Genomic DNA, 17,225 nt, shown 5'->3' on the forward strand with positions numbered 1-17,225 from the left:
TCTGTGCTTGATTTTCCGTAGCGAGATTGTTAGCGCGGAACAAATGCAACCATACAGCTGAGCGCAAGCTGTCGCTTGCCCACCCCGCCGGCAGAATTTTTGTTTGTTGAGATGCTCGAGGGAGCAAAAGAGGGACCATCTCTCAGAGAGATATCCGAGCCTAGCAATAGTGCACTTTTGCTGTGGTCCACCTCAAGTGCAGTGCATGATTCAGTCTCGACTGCAAGGAGGGTCTCGATCAATATTTTACTGCGGGCCCAAGTTTAGCGCGTGCATTTATCCATCGTTGCGAAAGATGCCATCGTTGTACCAGTTGCATTTTCAGGCAGGTTCTGAACCCCACTGACTTCATTGGATCATGAGAGACGAGCTCTTGTCCGAAGGAAATTCGCGAGCAATGTTGCCATCGACGCTCTTCCGACGTCATGGGCGTCCCAGAGTCGATTCCTGAAGGATCATTCGTCAGCCGTACCAGACCGGTAGTAGTGAACCGAACGAGATAAGCCGTGTGGTGGTGCTTGACTGGCGGGCCGTCGGTACTCCAAGGCCAGTTGTTCCTCAACACGGAATACGAGCAAACTGCCAGAGAAGCCCAGGAATGGGGCGTACGTGGATACAAGCCGTTGAAGCAAGGACAGTTGTAAAGACAGCTGTGGAACCGTCACGCCAATTGAATGCCCGATCGACGCGATCCCCTCGGGTATGCTTCACATGCAACGCTACCGCGTGTTGGGTGAAACTGTTTGTGACGTTTCTAGGTCCATCATTGCATGCCGAGGTATCCCACGTACAGTGCGCCGAGACAAGATCGCCATGGGCACGACAGCCTACACAAGGCGGTTCCGAGCCCACGCGGAAGTACAGCGATGCGAGCACCCGTGCAGTTCGCTTGATTCAGGGCGGTGCGCATTGTCCTCAATGCCGGTGTCGGTAATGCGTTTACTGAAGCTGGCTCGTCTAGGGTCGATCCATCAGGGCTTCGCGAACATCCAGCGTTATCTGATCATCTAGATACGGAATTCGAGCGACTCCAGTGGCCATCAAATCAACGACATGTTGAACCAAGCAGTACAGGAGATCTCTAAACACCAGAGACAGGACTCCATATTCCACGGTCCTTCAGATCCGCCTCTGATAGCACTATCGCTAGGAGAGTTCCTCGACTTACAATGTTCGAAGTATGGAGATCGAGAGGCAGTGGTGACACCATGGAGTTCCGAGAGATGGACATACTACGACCTGAAGGACCATAGTTCCCAACTCGCGAGATATCTGCATGCCAGAGGAATTCAACCAGGAGACCGAGTCGCAATTTTGGCCGGAAATCGTGCTGAGTATGCATCTGTCTTTTTTGCGTGCATGCGTATAGGGGCAATTCTCGTCATTCTGAACAACACCTACACGACTGCGGAAGCCGAGTATGCCATGCAGTATACAGGTAATGCTGACGTCGATACGATTTTGATTGAAGGCTGACAGGTCTGGCAGAATCCAAGATATTGTTTGCAACGCCCTTCATTGGACGTCAAGACAACCGGTCAATGCTTAAGCAATTCAGAGACAACACAGTATCTCTACCTGCCCTGCAGCAAGTCATCACTTTGGACGGCGCCTTTGAAGACTTCTTGGACTACCAGCATGCCATACGAGTCGGTGCTAGGCTTCCAGAAGATCCCGTGAAGGTGATCCAAGGTAGCATCAGTCCCTATGAGACTTGCAACTTGCAGTTCACAAGCGGGTCGACCGGTCATCCGAAAGCAGCAATGCTGACGCACTTTGGTCTGCTCAACAACTCGCGATTCATCGGAGATCGCATGAGTCTGACGCACGAAGATGTCCTCTGCTGCCCTCCGCCGATGTTCCACTGCTTCGGTCTAGTCTTGGGTTTGCTCGCCTGCATAACACATGGCGCCAAGATTGTGTATCCGTCCGAGATCTTTGATGGTCCCTCTGTATTGGAGGCCATTACCACGGAGAAGGCGACTGCGCTGCATGGGGTTCCTGCCATGTTCGACACACTATTCAGTCTTCCGAGACCCGCGAACTTCGACTGCAGTCGTCTGAGAACCGGGATTATTGCTGGTGCTCCAGTGCCCCGCCATCTTATGGAGCTGCTCGTCAATGACTTTGGCATGACTGAGTTCACGAGCAGCTATGGCCTGACTGAGGCGTCGCCAACTTGCTTCAATGCGTTCGTGGACGACAGTATCGATCGGCGCTTGACGACCGTTGGCACTTTGATGCCACATGCGCATGCAAAGATCGTCGACAGAGATGGCAACATCGTCCCTGTGGGTGTGCGTGGCGAGCTGTGCATGGCCGGCTATCAGCTGCAACAAAGTTATTGGAAGAACCCAGAAAAGACCGCAGAGGTCATGACCCGCGACGAAGACGGTGTTCTATGGCTGCATACGGGCGATGAAGCAGTCTTTGACCAGTATGGGTATTGCTCCATCACCGGGAGATTCAAGGACATCATCATCCGAGGTGGCGAAAACATCTATCCATTGGAGATCGAGGAGCGACTAGTACAGCACCCGGCAATTGACAGAGCCATTGTCGTAGGACTACCGCATCCGCGATATCAAGAAGTTCCTGCCGCATTCCTCCAACGAGCCGCCGAAGCTCAAAGGCCTTCGGACGAGGAGGTTCGGAAGTGGACCAGGACAAATCTGGGCCGCCACAAAGCTCCCGCTCATATTTTCTGGCTAGGTGAAGATGGCGTGACTTCTGATATACCGGTGACCGGCAGTGGGAAGATCAAAAAGTTCGAGATGCGTAAGATTGGGCAGGAGCTGCTGCTGCGCACCGGTGGCAGCGAGGAAGTGCCTAGGGCTCGACTATGAGGTATCTTAATGATCTGCGGAGGAGTTATGGGCGCTGCGGTATATAGTCCTGGAGTTGGAGTGATGAAATGTTAATGAATGTTCGACGTATTGGTCATTATTGCTGGTGTCACGAAGTCCGCGAGGTGCTCTTTCCGCGTAGCGCCTGACGCGCCAAGACTTTACCAAGACGCGTGCAAGGGTGCATCTCGTCGACTTTCTATTCCATCACCAACTACATTTTCTCATCTATCGGCTATCGGCTATCTCCTACAACAATGCAGACTCCGCAAAGTGCTCGTCCGACTTCTGGCGTAGAGAGGCGCGTATACTCCGCGCCGCCCTGGCCCCTCGCTCCGCCGTGAAAGCGAAATCGTCAACGCGTTCTTTCGGATCTTCCAGCGTTCCAAGTACCCATATGCCGCATGCCCGGTCTACAGTATCGCGCCGGAAGTTGACCCTATACTCCTTGTCTACCGTCAAGGCGCCAGTGTCGTACAGCGGCGAGACAGCGGACAGCAGCTTAGCATCCCGAGAGCGCTCATAGCCACTCGCAGAGATGACCAGGTCGAACGCAGGACCAGTGGTCACTTCACTAGTCCTGTTATTCCTGGTCACCAAACGCACCCGGTCTTCATCGCGCTTCGCCCCGACCACCTCACTCAGTGGTTGCATGCGGAAGCGCCATTTCCTCGCATCTGGTTCTTGGAGCCTTTGGGTGTATTGCGCCTCGTACAAGCTTTCAAGTGTTTGCAGGTCTACGCGTGGAGAGCTATGTGCCTCCGCGTTCTGTAACCTCAGTCGGACCTCCGGCGGAGTCTGCATCAATTGGCTCGGGTCGGTGGTGATATCGGAAATCCGTGGACTGTTGTCCTTTGGACGCAGAGCAGAATCTGCATGGATCAGAGTCGCAGTATGCTTGCCTCGTGAGGTGTGTAGGTGGCTGAAGATCTCGGCCGCTTCCTGATCAGCTCCGACTACTGCTATATTGATGGTCTTCTGAAGACTGGGCAACTTCTGCAGGAATTCGGCACAAGAGCTCGAATGCAAGATCAGGTGCTGGAGTTGTGGACTTCGTAGCGGGGAAACCAGATGCGGTTCAGCAACTGTAGCAAGCACGACTCGCTTCGCTTGGACTGTCGACTTTGCGCCAGACTCGACGTCGATGACTTCCGCCTCCCATCGCGTCACCCGGTTTAGTGCATCAACCTTCACAGGCTTGATGTTTGATGCTTCTTTGCTGTATTGGATCCAGCCGCGTTGATTCACTCGCTCCGCTGCCCATTTGAAGTATGCGGCAACTAGTCGCCTACTGGGAACCATTTTCGAGTTGTTCGTGAAATGCATGAGCTGATCCGTAGCCTGGAGAAAGTTGACGAAGGTGAATTCAGAGCGCGGGTTTTCCAACGTGGTCAGATCGTGCAGGAAGCTGGATCCGATGGATTTGTCTGGCAATACATGCTCCGGTGTCCAATTGAAGTGGCTCTCCCGTTCTACGAACAAGATTTGTGCCTGTGTTCTGGCATCCGCCAGCGAAGCAGCAACAGCAAGAGAAGTTGGGCCAAATCCCACACATAGCAGATCGTAAGTCTGGAATGATGGGGACGCTCTCGATGGTCGATGAGCAGGCCGCTCATTGCGCAACTCTGTATGATCGTATGAGAGCGACATGATTGCTGTGCTTCTGGTCGTCTGTGTCCTCAGAGGTGTTTGCTGTCAAGGGGAGATGCTGCAACGTCTGGACGACTTCCAATGCAGCTCATGGCCGGCAAGCACTCAGTGGTACGACAGAAGCTCGATCCTGCCGAGACTCGGATACAGGCCTGCAGCGTGATGCACGTTTCTTGGACCCTCTACCCGCTATGGCCAGCTCACCGATAGCTGCGAGCTCCTTGGGTCCTTCGTCCGACTTGGCGGGTTCATTTTTTTTTTTGGTTGAACGAATCATCCCGACGACACCGCCAAACGTCCTCCGATTGACGTACCATGCAACTCGTTGTGGAAAACAATCGTCTCATTGTCGTATGTTCGTATGCCCACTTCAGCCGGTGGGCTTGTCACTGGCTACTGTGCCGAGAAACATCCCGCTACAAGACACAGAAGCAATTCTCCAGGCCGATCGAGAGGTAACGCGATGGGAGAAACGGCTAAGCATCACAAGAACCTGCATGTCGATCACTCAGAGCGTCCGCGTTCGCGTAAGGTCTAACGTCTGCCTTTGGCGTATTAAGCTAATGAGGTTCTCGCTTGAGCTAAACTGCAGGCTACCGCAAGACCCACGCCTGCCATGCAACAGTACCCACGCGACGACGCCACAATTTTTATGATCTAATCTGATTAGATCCTGATCTCCACCGACCTCACTCCACCCGGCCGAAGTCGATTAGTGCGCTGGAAAAATTCCGCTATAGTCGCGAGAAACTCGAGCAATGAGATTGAGCATTTGCCGAGAGCTGAACTTTGCTTTTGCATTCGAGACATCGCCAGATAGCGTTGGACGACACCGTGGAAGACCTGCAACGTGCCGGATGTAGGGCAATTCAAACTTCCGACTACGTCGCTTGTGCAACATGCAGCTCAAAGCCGTAATCTTGAGGTACGTACGACTGGGACTTCCGACACCGGCATGCAACGACGTTGTTCACAAGGCATAGAGCATGTCAATCCGGACAGGCTGCCACCAAGGCCGTTTTGATTGTTGTACGAGTGGTGGCACGCAGAGATGAACCCAATCCGACCGACTGCGATGATCCTGAGAGTACGAACTCTGCTCTGCCCTAGTTTGACACCTCGCGTCAGCCACGCCTTGCCGCGCGCGTTCACAACTTGCTCCTCGTGCGATCGTCGGTATCATGCAATACTGCCGATCCACGGGCCAGTACGACCTTTCCTCCAACCTTGCTCTCGAATCTGATCGTCCGCGCGCCTTCCGCGGCGTCCTTCAGCTCCCACATTTCCGTCTCCAGAACATCTCCGGGCCTCACAGGGCTGGCAAAACTCGCTTGAAAGCTCTGTAGAGCTTTGGCTTCTCCATTGGCAAAAGTCTTCAGTACGAGTCTCGCAGTGACGTTCCATGAATACAACCCGTGCATTATCGGCGTAGGTTGCACAACGGCCTCCTCCACATGTGTGGCATGCAGAGGATTGTAATCGCCATTGAGTCTGTAGAGCAAATGTGCGGCTGGAGAAACGTGATGTTTCACTCTGGCATCCGGTGCACGATCCGTAGGCGGAGCAGGAGAACTTGCAGGTTTGCCAACATTGGGCCCTCCCCAACCGCCTTGCGACATGAAAATTGCGGTTTCGGTCATGCGAGCATACAGCATTTCGTGCTGCCCAGACTCGACCCTCTCTACGAGGTCATGACTCGTCTTCACGATTGTCGACTTCCCCACGCCTTTGTCCCATACCCCGATGACGTCGGATCGGATGATGAATCGTCTTCCTTCTGATGTCTTGGGTAGTTGCTTGACGATCTGCAGTGTTCGTTCTCCATCGACGACTCGCTTGATGTCTAGGGCTGGGAAACCGGGTATGAAATCCCTCGGTGGTGTCAGGTGTCTTGAGAAGTGTCCTGCAAAGGACGTTGTAGTCGTGTAATCGTGCTTGAATGTGAGGACAATCGGGTATGTTGGGAATGCTGAGAACTTTGGATGCAGTTCGTAGCCGAATTGCAACTCATCGGGCTCACAGCCGATCGACGCAGCGAATATGAGGAGATCGCGTTCGTTCCATGAGGCTGGCTTGTCGAGGTACTGGTACAGATTGTTCGTAGGCATGTTGGCTTGTTTCTTAGTCGTTACACGTGACTTGAAGAAGGTAGAGATCGATTGTCAAGGTGGAGATGGGAGTTGCTGAACCTTTATATCCATGATTTCGGGCCCACAATAAAATTGAGTCTCACAAGTTGTAAATTATGCTGTTCTTTGCCAGAGACTAACCAATGCATTCTGGACATAAAATGCTACATGACTTCGTGCCCATTACAACTTTGACTGGATCGCAGTCAATTGTATGCCAGTACCACCAACTTTTGTCTCTCCATTCCAGTACACTGGACAAATCTGGAAGAATCTTTCCCTGCTGACCTTCATCGCTCCGCTTCTCTTATGTGTGAGATCTACAAATGAAGTAACATTGAAACCACACATCAAATCATAGCTCAAGACCGTGGAGTTCGTGGCTTTCGGTTCTCCAATCACCCAGTGTGTTCGAGGTTCGTCGAGGAACAGGTAGTGAATCGTACTCGACCACCAGGCAGAGACACGATGCGGACCGCGGAATGATGTGTCGCCGACAAGTGCATGCCGCCCACGATCGAAATCGCCTGCGTCGCAGTAGACCCCGAAGTGGTCCTCCTAGAACTTTGTCAGTACGGCCTGAGTGCTGAAGCCCGAGTAAGCTCACCTTGCCCCAGTATATCTCATAGTACGCGAAGTATGTGTCATCGAACTTCGCAAGCACGGTAATAGTGTGTCCATCTTCATGTAGATTCTTCAGGTACTTCCTGTGCTCCTCTAAAGTCCCTGTCTCGTTCCAACCCGCAGCCACGAACGGATCGTTCTGCCATTTGTTGAAAAGTCCAAGATGCTCGGCATTATTGTAATCTAGAGCAATCATGCTGAAATGTTGATCCAGATGGGGTATATATCTGCTGTACATAATCGAACCAGGTGCAGGTTTCGCAGGTCGCCGAGGGTGGAAAGCATGGACGCGCTGATCTGGGAATTTGGTATCTGCGACATAGTCCACTGGCAGGACTGGATATTGGTCCAATGGCTTGCCGGAAACTGTCGCAGTAGCTGGAGCCCATACTGGCCGTGGGCCAAAGGGTGATCCTGCGCCTTGCCAAAAATTGCCTCGAAGAAGTACGATTTCATTGGGAAAAGCTCCTGGAACGCTCGCTGCAGGTCTGGCTGGCACTTCGCGATTCTCTGGAAGAGGGTGTTCGACAGCCAGTCCAACATGCTTGAGCTCTTCAGATAGCTCGCGGTGACCAAAGCCTTTAAGCTCTATGCGGAAGTATTCCAACTCTGGGCGGAAAGTAAATAGCGAGTATACGATGAGCCAAAGTTGAGCCACTGTAGGCTGAGAGTTGTCATTCCATACAATATCTGATTTTGGCGTCCTTCTCACTCGGCCCCAGAAAAAATTGTTGCTCTCCGGAGGTAGCCCATCGGCGGGCTGATCCTGAGCAGGTTCGGAAAAGTAGACGTTGCTATGAAGCACTACTGGAGGAAGTATAGCATCTTTCCGCGTCGGTGTTGACCCATTATTCCGAGGTTCGTGGCGAGTTCGTAGAAGCTTGCCGCCATATCTCGTAGGAACCTGTTTGCGATCGACCTCGTCTATTTGGTATGTAGTGAGGTAAGGATGTGGGAGTCGCAGGGTTGCGGGCAGAGGAATATCCATGATTCTTACAATTGAAGCAGATACTTGATGAAACAGTAACCACGAATGCGTGGGAACACACCTTCACTCGGGCTGCTGCTGTCAGCCGTGGAGCTTTCGCTTCAGTTCCCGATCAGGACGCCCAGAGCCGAGCTGGTTTCTCACGCCATTTTCGCATTCGCGTCTGCTCAAACCCAAAATTACCCATCAGCGCGCAATGACGATGATCGGTGGTGATGGTGTTGCATTGCAGACGGAGCTCTTGACCACTTCGGGTGGCGCCTGGCGGATCAAGATAGTGCGCCGCTTTAGCCGACGGATCAGATAGCTAACCGAATAACATGGGGCATATTAAGCTCCACTTCTGTTAGCTGCAGTAGTTCTTTTCCAACCACCCCACCCCATGAGCGGAGACCATGTCGCAGTCGAGAACGACTTTTGAGAAGCGCTACGCAGGGCGAAAAGCTATGCCAATAATGACAAGCCGTCGAATGCCGTCACAGGAGCGGCCACCTTTACCGCCACAGTGGTCATACCAAGTCCCCTAATATCCGGACCACATTGTCTTTCTTTCATCGAAACCCGATCCCATACGAGGCGTGCACACGGGCCCGATACCTCGCCAACTACGTCGCCCAAACATCGGATCAGCTAGCAGGAAAGTGGACGCGATGTTACAGACTCGGCTGCCTGAGCGCGGCCGTTGAGCAGCAATCTGCAGTGGTCTGTTCGCTTGTGCACTCCCACATAGGCACGATCGGCGCAATTTTTTCTCGTACGACCAATAGACATGTGAAAGCCACGCTAAGGAGAAAGTCCTTGCGCAGTAGGGACAGACGCACTCTGAGCTGGCCCTGAGGCCGATACCGCAGCAATGGCTGTCCCACGACATTGTAGCGCCCAGGCGCCATCAATCTCCTAAGTCACATGTCGACGTGGTTCAATTCGACATGGAGGGAGGCTCCTAGCCGAGCCTGATTCTGTAGAGCATTGAAACACGAAAATGGGCATTTTCAAGAGGCAGAAGGTAAGTGGTAAACCTATGGCTGTCACATTTCTCACTGACGCTCGCGCCTAGGCTGTCGCAAAGACAGAGCCTGAAGAACCTAAGGAACCCTGGTATAGAGAGGCGACAACGTGGTTCCGGCTCCTGTTCAGTCCCGGCTTCACGGCTTGGGATGTTCTCCTCCTTATCGGTGGTATCGTAGGAGCCATCGCAGCGGGTGTTCCATTTCCACTCCTGGGTATCCTCTTTGGTCAACTTATCAACGACCTCAATAGTGCCGACTGTGTCCAACAAGATGCTACGGCTTCTACGGGTGGTCTCAGCGACTCTGTTATCCAGAAAGTCGCCTACATCTGCTACGTCACGATCGCAAACTGGTGCTTCATCTACATCTATACCAACTGTTGGACAATCTTTGGCGAGCGACTAGTCCGAAGGCTTCGTGAAAGATATCTTCGAGCGCTTCTACGACAGGAATTGGCCTTCTTCGATCAGCTGCCTGCCGGAGATGTATCCTCAAGACTCTCCAACGACCTCAACTCAATACAAACTGGTACATCGGAGAAGGTTGGAATCGTCATTGCAAGTGTCTCGTACTTCGTTGCTTCATACATTGTGGCATTCATGAAATATGCCGAGCTCGCGGGCATACTCGTCTCTCTTGTGCCGGCTTACTTCCTCATGGCGTTTGTTGGGTCTTACTTCATTAAGCGGTTCACAGGGCGAGTATCGGATCAGCTTGCGCTCGCCACCTCAATCGCTTCAGAGAGCTTGAGTAAGCTGACTATCGTCCACGCCTTTGGGGCCAACGCACGCCTCGAGGCCAAATTCACCGAGTATCTGGGTGGTGTTCGAAAGGAAGGTTCCAAGAAAGCCATTGCAGCCGCAGTGCAACTCGGATTGCTATACTTCATTGCCTACTCCACCAACGCCTTGGCCTACTGGCGTGGAAGTGAAGGCATAGCAGAGTCTGTCGAAGATGGCAATGGGGCCTCGCGCGTCGGCGCAGTCTACACTGTGATCTTTCTGCTGATTGATGGTTTGTCACGACTTCAACTCTCTGCGTTCATTCGCATAATTGACTGACTGTCTCGTAGCTTCCTTCATTCTCAGCCAGGTCGCTCCATTCTTGCAGATCTTCGGCACTGCAGCTGGCGCTTCAGATAAGCTCAATAATGCAATCCAGCGAAAGTCGGCGATCGATCCCACCGACAGCAGCTATGGAAGACGACTTGATCATATCGAGGGCGGTCTGACCTTCCAGAATGTTAAATTCTCTTATCCGAGCCGCCCTGATGTCGAAGTTCTCAAGGATCTGAACATCACTATTCCGGAATACAAACACACAGCCATCGTGGGACAATCTGGAAGCGGCAAATCTACAGTTGCCGCTCTACTTGCTCGACTGTACGACCCGCTGGACGGTAGCGTCACTCTGGATGGTATCAACGTCAAGGAGATGAATGTGGGCCAGCTTCGAGGCCTCATCGGAACTGTTCAGCAAGACCCAGGCCTTCTTGATCGTTCTATTTTGGAGAATATCGCGCACGGCTTGGTCAACTCGTCCGCGAGTCACGAAGAGATCGATGCAGTCTTGAATGGCGACCTTGCTCTGTTCGCTGACAAGGTTCGTGAGAAGAAGAATGGCAATTTCGAGAGCGTGCTTCAAGGAGAAAAACAGGCTGTCCGAGATGTTGTTGATCGTGTGGTCAAAGCAGCATCCACTGCCGATGCGATAACATTTATCCAACGACTAGACGATGGTTTTGCTACCAAGGTGGGCTCTTCTGGAAACCAATTCTCTGGTGGACAAAAGCAACGTATTGCCTTGTCCAGAGCACTCGTACGCGATCCTCAAATCCTGCTTCTGGATGAAGCGACGTCTGCCCTGGACTCAAGAAGTGAACTTTTGATCCAAGGAGCGCTTCGCGAAGCCGCCAAAGGCCGAACAACCATCAACATTGCGCATCGACTGTCTACTGTCAAACACGCAGACAACATTATTGTCATGAGGAGTGGCAAAGTTGTTGAGCAGGGCTCACATGCTGAGTTGATTGCGAAAGATGATGTCTATGCCAGTATGGTCCGCTTGCAGACTGTTAGCCAGAACCAAGAAGCAGACGCTTCGAGTGCTCTCCTTGGAGCTCCTGAGGATGAGATCTCATCAAGGTCGTCTTCTAGTGATGTCGTCGACGAGAAGGCGGTACTCCGTGAACAGTCAATCGCAAGTGCTACGTCAAAGGAAAGGATAGACCAGGCTCAGAAGGACGGTGCCACTGGAGACCAGCAGAAGGATTCGGAGAAGGACAAGTCAGCCAAAGAGAAGAAGCGAGGCGTATGGTCTACGATCCGTGGTTTCGGCCACTTGACTCGGTCGCAGTCAATTTATCTCCTCGTCGCCTTCATTGCCGCTACAATCGTTGGAGGCTCGTATTCTGGAGAAGCCGTCATCTTTGGTCACACAATCAGCAGCTTCAGTGCCTGCGAGGAACCGTCTGACATCCGCTCCGCCGGCCATTTCTGGGGTCTGCTGTTCTTCATTCTCGCTATCATCGAGTTCTTTGCCAACCTCACAATGGGCTCATTGTTTGGTTTGGTTGGTGAGAACACACTGTTCAAGATACGCATCCTTTCGCTCCGGACCCTGCTCGGCCAGGACGCTGACTGGCATCAATCAGAAGGTCGAGATCCAGCTGGCCTCTTGTCCTTCATCACAAGCGACGCCAATGCTTTGGCAGGTCTTACTGGTACCATTCTAGGTACGCTCTTCTCCATCCTTATCAATAGCATTGCCGGCGTAGCGCTCTCGCTAGCTATCGCGTGGCGCATCGCCGTCGTGCTTCTTGCCTGCGTGCCTGTGCTTCTGGGATCTGGTATCATGAGGTTGCGCGTCTTTGCCAAGTTCCACGAGAAGCACGGTGCTGCATTTGCCAGCGCAACTGGCCTTGCTGTCGAATCTGTCAACTCAATTCGCACTATTTCGATCTTCTCTCTAGAGGAAGAGGCAGTGAACATCTACCACCGCGCTCTCAAGAAGCCATACGAAGCTACACTCAAGTCTATTCTACACAGCAATGCGTGGCTTGCCACTGCTTACAGTGTGGCCAACCTTGTCTATGCTCTGGCCTACTATTGGGGTTCGCGGAACATCATCGAAGGGTATGCCAGCCAGAAGGAATTCTTCATCGTTCTCCCTGCTCTGCTCTTCAGCGCGCAGACATGTGGTCAACTCTTCGCTCTAGCGCCAGACTTCTCCAAGTCTCGCGTTTCAGCCAGTCGACTGCTTGATCTCCTTGACATCGGCAGGCAGAACCACACTCTGACCCAGAACGATATCCATACGTCTCCCAAGAAGCTCGCAGCAAGCACTGGCTATGCAGCCCAAGCGGAGAAGGACGTTGAGCTGGGCACTGAAAAGCCTGATCTGCCACGCACGGGAGGCACTGCTGTCAAATTTGACAGTGTCCGTTTCTCCTACCCAGCTCGCCCTGACACCGAAGTTCTGAAGGGCTTAGACCTCAACATCAAGCCAGGCCAGTTCGCCGCCTTGGTCGGTCCCTCTGGAGCGGGCAAGAGCACCATAATCTCTCTCATCGAACGCTTCTACCGTCCATCGTCGGGTCTCATCACTCTGGATGACCGCAACATTGGCGCCTCTATCTCGCCATCTTTCCGCAACGAGATCGCTCTCGTGCCACAAGAAAGCGTCATGTTCGAAGGAACACTGCGCTTTAATTTGTCCCTTGGTGCTCGCCCAGACCAGGAACATGTCTCCGACGCCGAGATTGAAGAAGCTTGCAGGCTGGCCAACATCCACGATACCATCAAGGCACTTCCTGAAGGTTACGATACCCGCTGCGGCCCCAACGGCAATCAATTCTCCGGTGGCCAGCGCCAAAGACTCTCCATTGCTCGGGCGTTGTTACGTCAGCCACGACTTCTACTTCTCGACGAGTCAACTTCTGCTCTCGATAGCGAGTCTGAAAAGATGGTTCAGGACGCATTGGAGAACGTGCGAAAGAGCGGTGAGGTGACTGTCGTTGCCATAGCTCATCGGCTGCATACGATTGAGAAGGCGGACTGCATTTTCGTCATCGAAGATGGCAAGTGTACCGCAAAAGGTACACATCAGGTGTTATTGAGAGACAGCGAGAGCTATCGAACGAATGCACTGCATCAAGTGCTTGGCGATTAGGCTCTTCAGGCTTCCTACTATGGAAGGTGCTGCTGTGTGCTTTCCTCTGAATTGTGATAGAGCTTAATATGAAGCAGGTACTCCCGGTAGTGGTACAGGACTTTCCTCACTGCCGACTGGCGAGCTTCTGAAAACAAGTCCATCTCACTAATAATTTTCGAAAGTGCCAAGTCCATTCTCACATGCCAAACACTACCAGACACCCTGCGGGTGCACGACCTTCGCAAAGAATGGCTCCGCATATCAGGTATGAATTTGGTCCCGACAGAGTGCAAAGAGAATGCGGCTCGCTTCTCTGTTGTGCAAACATGCGATGCAAGACTTGCAGCTGGCTCGCACCACACCTAGATCATCAAAGTTGGAGGCTTGCAGCGATAGCTCATGTGGCGTGGCATTTGCATGAGAGGACCCCCTCACCTCACCTCCCGCCACCAATTCAAGCAGCATTAAATCACAGCAGCTCTCGTCACAATCTCTTTCTCTTCATATTACTGACCGCAGTGTAAAAGGTATTGTTTGAACTCAAGCACTAGATCTCCGCCATGCCTCAGTACTTCTATCTCGACGCCAATATCAAAGCACACGTGCCTGAATCTCAATACAAACGAACTCAGCGACCAGAAGAGAGCAACGACTATGCCGCAGGAGACATTATTGAAGCGTGGGATCATGTCTTCCGCTGGGATAAAGACTGCATCTCAGACGGCACAATGCAAATCTGGCGCTCTCGAGGCGACGCTCTCGCAGACGCAGCTCTGCCCGAAATCAAAGGCCCTGCCGGAGATGCAGGTGGATCAGACTTACTTGCAAGACTCGAAGCTGCAGCGAACAAACCAAAGCCAGCAAAAGAGGTGACAGCTCTCTGGGAACAGCTCAACTCCATTGGCCAGACTCCCTTCAGCTACGACCGCGAACAGATCTTGCGTGGACAAGCAGTGTTCTACCGCTATGCACCTCAAATCTTGGCTTCGTTGTTGCAATTCAGTCTATCAGCAGGCTTTTCATCGCCCAGTATTTCCAGGCTGCTGAATCTGACAAGCTATCTGGTGCCACCCATGAGTTCGACACCAGAAGGTGAAGCGCCGCGGATCTCAAAAGCAAGCAATGATCGGACGTATATGCGACTCATGGAGACGACACAGTTCGTTCTGGATTGCATGTCAAAGGATGCGATGGAAGTCGACAATGCTGGCTGGAGATCGGCTGTTCGAGTGAGATTGCTTCATGCCACGATGCGTAGCCGACTCCTCGCCAGAGTTCGCGGACAAATGTCGAAGCTGCCTGATCCTCCATATCGTGAAGACCGAGACGGAGTGCCGCTCAGTCAAGAGGACATGGCTGGAACTTTAGCTAGCTTTAGTGGCGCACCTCTGTTGAATGTGATGAAGGTTGGTATCATGCCTAGTCTACAAGAATGCGAAGACTACACTGCTCTCTGGAGGGTGATAGGGTATTACATGGGTAAGTTCAGAAGCAAATCAGAAGCCCAAAGAAGTCTGCCGTACTTACAAACAACACCTAGGCATCGACACCGAAATCCTCAGCGCCCACATGTCCTCCTGGCACCAATGTAGCCGCCTCACCGCCTGCTCAATCGTCAACATCTTCGCAGGCGAAAGCTTCGCACCACCCGCAGTCCATTTCCCCATGAACAAAGCCGACGTCCCCAAATACCTCCAGATCCAACATCAGAACTCCGCCACAACCTCTACCAACGGCACGAAACCAGACGTCTACACAACCCCCGCAACCCTTCCCGTTCTCTACAGTGTTGTAAACCGTTGGCCCTCACCTTTTACCTTCCAGGACCAAGCAGCAGCAGCGAGACGGCTCATGGGTGAAACGCTCGCAGACTGGCTTTCCGTACCTCGAACCTCTCTGCCCAGGAAAGTCTATTTGTATACCAGCTTCGCGGTTCTCAATATACCACCGACATTCTCGCAATACTATCGTTCGGGCTGGGACGCAAAGCGTCGAAATGCACTCCAGAGAAGTGCGGAGTTGGCGATATATGAACTTCTGGGAGACCGCAAGACCAAGTTCCGAGCAAGAGGAGAAGGCGAGTTTGAGCCTCGAGATGAGAAGGATGAGTTTGGGAAGGGAGAAAGAGGTTGGCTACGAGGGATTGGGATTGCTCTCGAGTGGAGCATAATTATAGGCGAGATGATATTGGTGTTGGGCATTTTAGCTCCAGTGTTAGTGCCCTTCCTGGTGTGTTCGTGGATTCTCAATGGAGCGCTTTGGGACTGGCATAAAGCTCCTTCGCTGGCGGGGTATGATGTTCTGGTACCGACTTAAACGTGTGCAGGATTACAGCGAAGGCCATCTCATCGAACAATTAACATCTTCTTTCGGCTCGTAAAAGCAAGGCAGCACAACTAAAATTCTTTACTTCGATAATTTACTCAGCATATTTCAACATCAGCAACACAGAAGATCGAAAACAATAAGTCGAACCACTACTTGCCCATACCAATCAAAAGATCATTTCTCAAATCCCACCACCATGACATGAAGTCAACCACAATCACTAATCACCCAAAACCGACCACTTTAGCCCTGTAACCACCACCACGCCGTCCCATGCCATAGAACCAGCTCCCCTAACCTACCCTGCAGACAACCAAGCCACACCGCCACTGATCACTATTCAAATTATGCCATAAGTTTCACCTTAAAAATAGCACTACCCAACATTCTGCATCTCCCATCAACTTATCCCCATATATCCCTCTGCCGATCATCCTACAAACCTCCATGCCCTTCCGACCCTCTATCCCCATAACAGAACCACGAATGTTTATTTTCGGCGCGGATGGGAAAAGGCGCATCATCTCCGAACGGCACATGCGATGACCATCGCATCGTACCGAACCAGATTTTCGAGCAACTTGTCGCCATTTCCAGGATTCTGCAATGACCGCAGGGGGAAGGACAATTCCGACTGCCCGGTGCAAAGCCACTTTCCCGGGCAGAGAAAGAGGATCTAGAACTGCATCGTCAAATGATTACTCAATAACACAGACCTCGGTTGGTGCTAACCTTACCGGACGTCGACCAAAGTGCGGGAAGTGCTCGAACTCCAGGGACTCTCGGTCGCAGTAGACAGAGAAGGCGAAGCAAAATCGCCATCGGAAAAATCAAAGAGATCAGAAATCAACGTCGCCGATAAAAAAGTTCTTCTTCCCCAATCCTCTCTAATCACAAAACCCTACCACATACAGTAGTGTTGTGATTTGTTGAGTGTTGTGATACCACTCGCTACCTTGCCTAAATTCTCCATTCTTGCTTGCTTGCTTGCTGCTGCTTGAAATCACACATGCCACCCCGAAATTAATAGCAGAAAACTGATGATGCAAATCCCTTCTTCCCTTGCCTTCTCTCTCCCTTCCACCCAGCAAGCCATATTCGGGTATCCCAGAACAAATCTCAAAAAATAGGTTAAAAAACGACAGCAGAGCCAGAGCCCATGAAAACAGAAAAGCCTCTGATAAGGCCCAGCGCGTACCCATATGCAGAACAAAATTCCCCAGATGAGATAAAAAAGAGTGGACCACCCTCGGTATGCCCAAGTGATCCTTCCGACCGTTTTCAGCGGTCTTCCGTCCGGAAAGCGCTGTGGTGGTCGTGTGAGAGAGATTGGTGATTATGAACGGGTGAAGAAACAGCCGCCCGCCCGTTGGAAAAACGGTGCATCCCCGAAACGCCTACGCTAAAACCGATTCCAAATGAGTAAAGAAACGAGAGTCCATGTTGTGTTGGACGTTTTGCCAGTCTAAATGCAATGATCGCCAGTATCCACTGCTCG

The 17,225-nt window shown here is 52.1% G+C and overlaps 6 protein-coding genes across 6 annotated transcripts; 3 read left to right on the top strand and 3 right to left on the bottom strand.

Moving 5' to 3' along the window:
• Positions 1–1,053: 1,053 nt before the first annotated feature.
• Positions 1,054–2,846, top strand: RHO25_006753 (uncharacterized protein; the record flags this gene model as incomplete). Its single annotated transcript, XM_023597553.2, has 2 exons — positions 1,054–1,438; positions 1,489–2,846. The coding sequence occupies 2 exons, from the start codon at positions 1,054–1,056 to the stop codon at positions 2,844–2,846; spliced, it is 1,743 nt and encodes a 580-aa protein (XP_023452580.1).
• A 249-nt stretch (positions 2,847–3,095) lies between these two features.
• On the bottom strand, positions 3,096–4,496 carry RHO25_006754 (uncharacterized protein; the record flags this gene model as incomplete). The annotated part of the gene is made up of 1 exon (XM_023597554.2): positions 3,096–4,496. The coding sequence occupies one exon, from the start codon at positions 4,494–4,496 to the stop codon at positions 3,096–3,098; it is 1,401 nt and encodes a 466-aa protein (XP_023452739.1).
• A 1,148-nt stretch (positions 4,497–5,644) lies between these two features.
• Positions 5,645–6,604, bottom strand: RHO25_006755 (uncharacterized protein; the record flags this gene model as incomplete). The annotated part of the gene is made up of 1 exon (XM_023597555.2): positions 5,645–6,604. The coding sequence occupies one exon, from the start codon at positions 6,602–6,604 to the stop codon at positions 5,645–5,647; it is 960 nt and encodes a 319-aa protein (XP_023452744.1).
• A 204-nt stretch (positions 6,605–6,808) lies between these two features.
• Positions 6,809–8,237, bottom strand: RHO25_006756 (uncharacterized protein; the record flags this gene model as incomplete). Its single annotated transcript, XM_023597556.2, has 2 exons — positions 6,809–7,183; positions 7,233–8,237. 2 exons carry the CDS (start codon positions 8,235–8,237, stop codon positions 6,809–6,811), a joined length of 1,380 nt encoding a protein of 459 aa, XP_023452742.1.
• A 982-nt stretch (positions 8,238–9,219) lies between these two features.
• On the top strand, positions 9,220–13,417 carry RHO25_006757 (uncharacterized protein; the record flags this gene model as incomplete). Its single annotated transcript, XM_023597557.2, has 3 exons — positions 9,220–9,243; positions 9,295–10,261; positions 10,320–13,417. 3 exons carry the CDS (start codon positions 9,220–9,222, stop codon positions 13,415–13,417), a joined length of 4,089 nt encoding a protein of 1,362 aa, XP_023452746.1.
• Positions 13,418–13,959: 542 nt separating this feature from the next.
• RHO25_006758 (uncharacterized protein) lies at positions 13,960–15,715 on the top strand (the record flags this gene model as incomplete). The annotated part of the gene is made up of 2 exons (XM_065602839.1): positions 13,960–14,878; positions 14,940–15,715. The coding sequence occupies 2 exons, from the start codon at positions 13,960–13,962 to the stop codon at positions 15,713–15,715; spliced, it is 1,695 nt and encodes a 564-aa protein (XP_065458911.1).
• Positions 15,716–17,225: the final 1,510 nt, after the last annotated feature.

This window comes from Cercospora beticola, chromosome 4, assembly GCF_033473495.1.
Source record: "Cercospora beticola chromosome 4, complete sequence".
In the NCBI taxonomy this organism is placed as follows: domain Eukaryota; kingdom Fungi; phylum Ascomycota; class Dothideomycetes; order Mycosphaerellales; family Mycosphaerellaceae; genus Cercospora; species Cercospora beticola.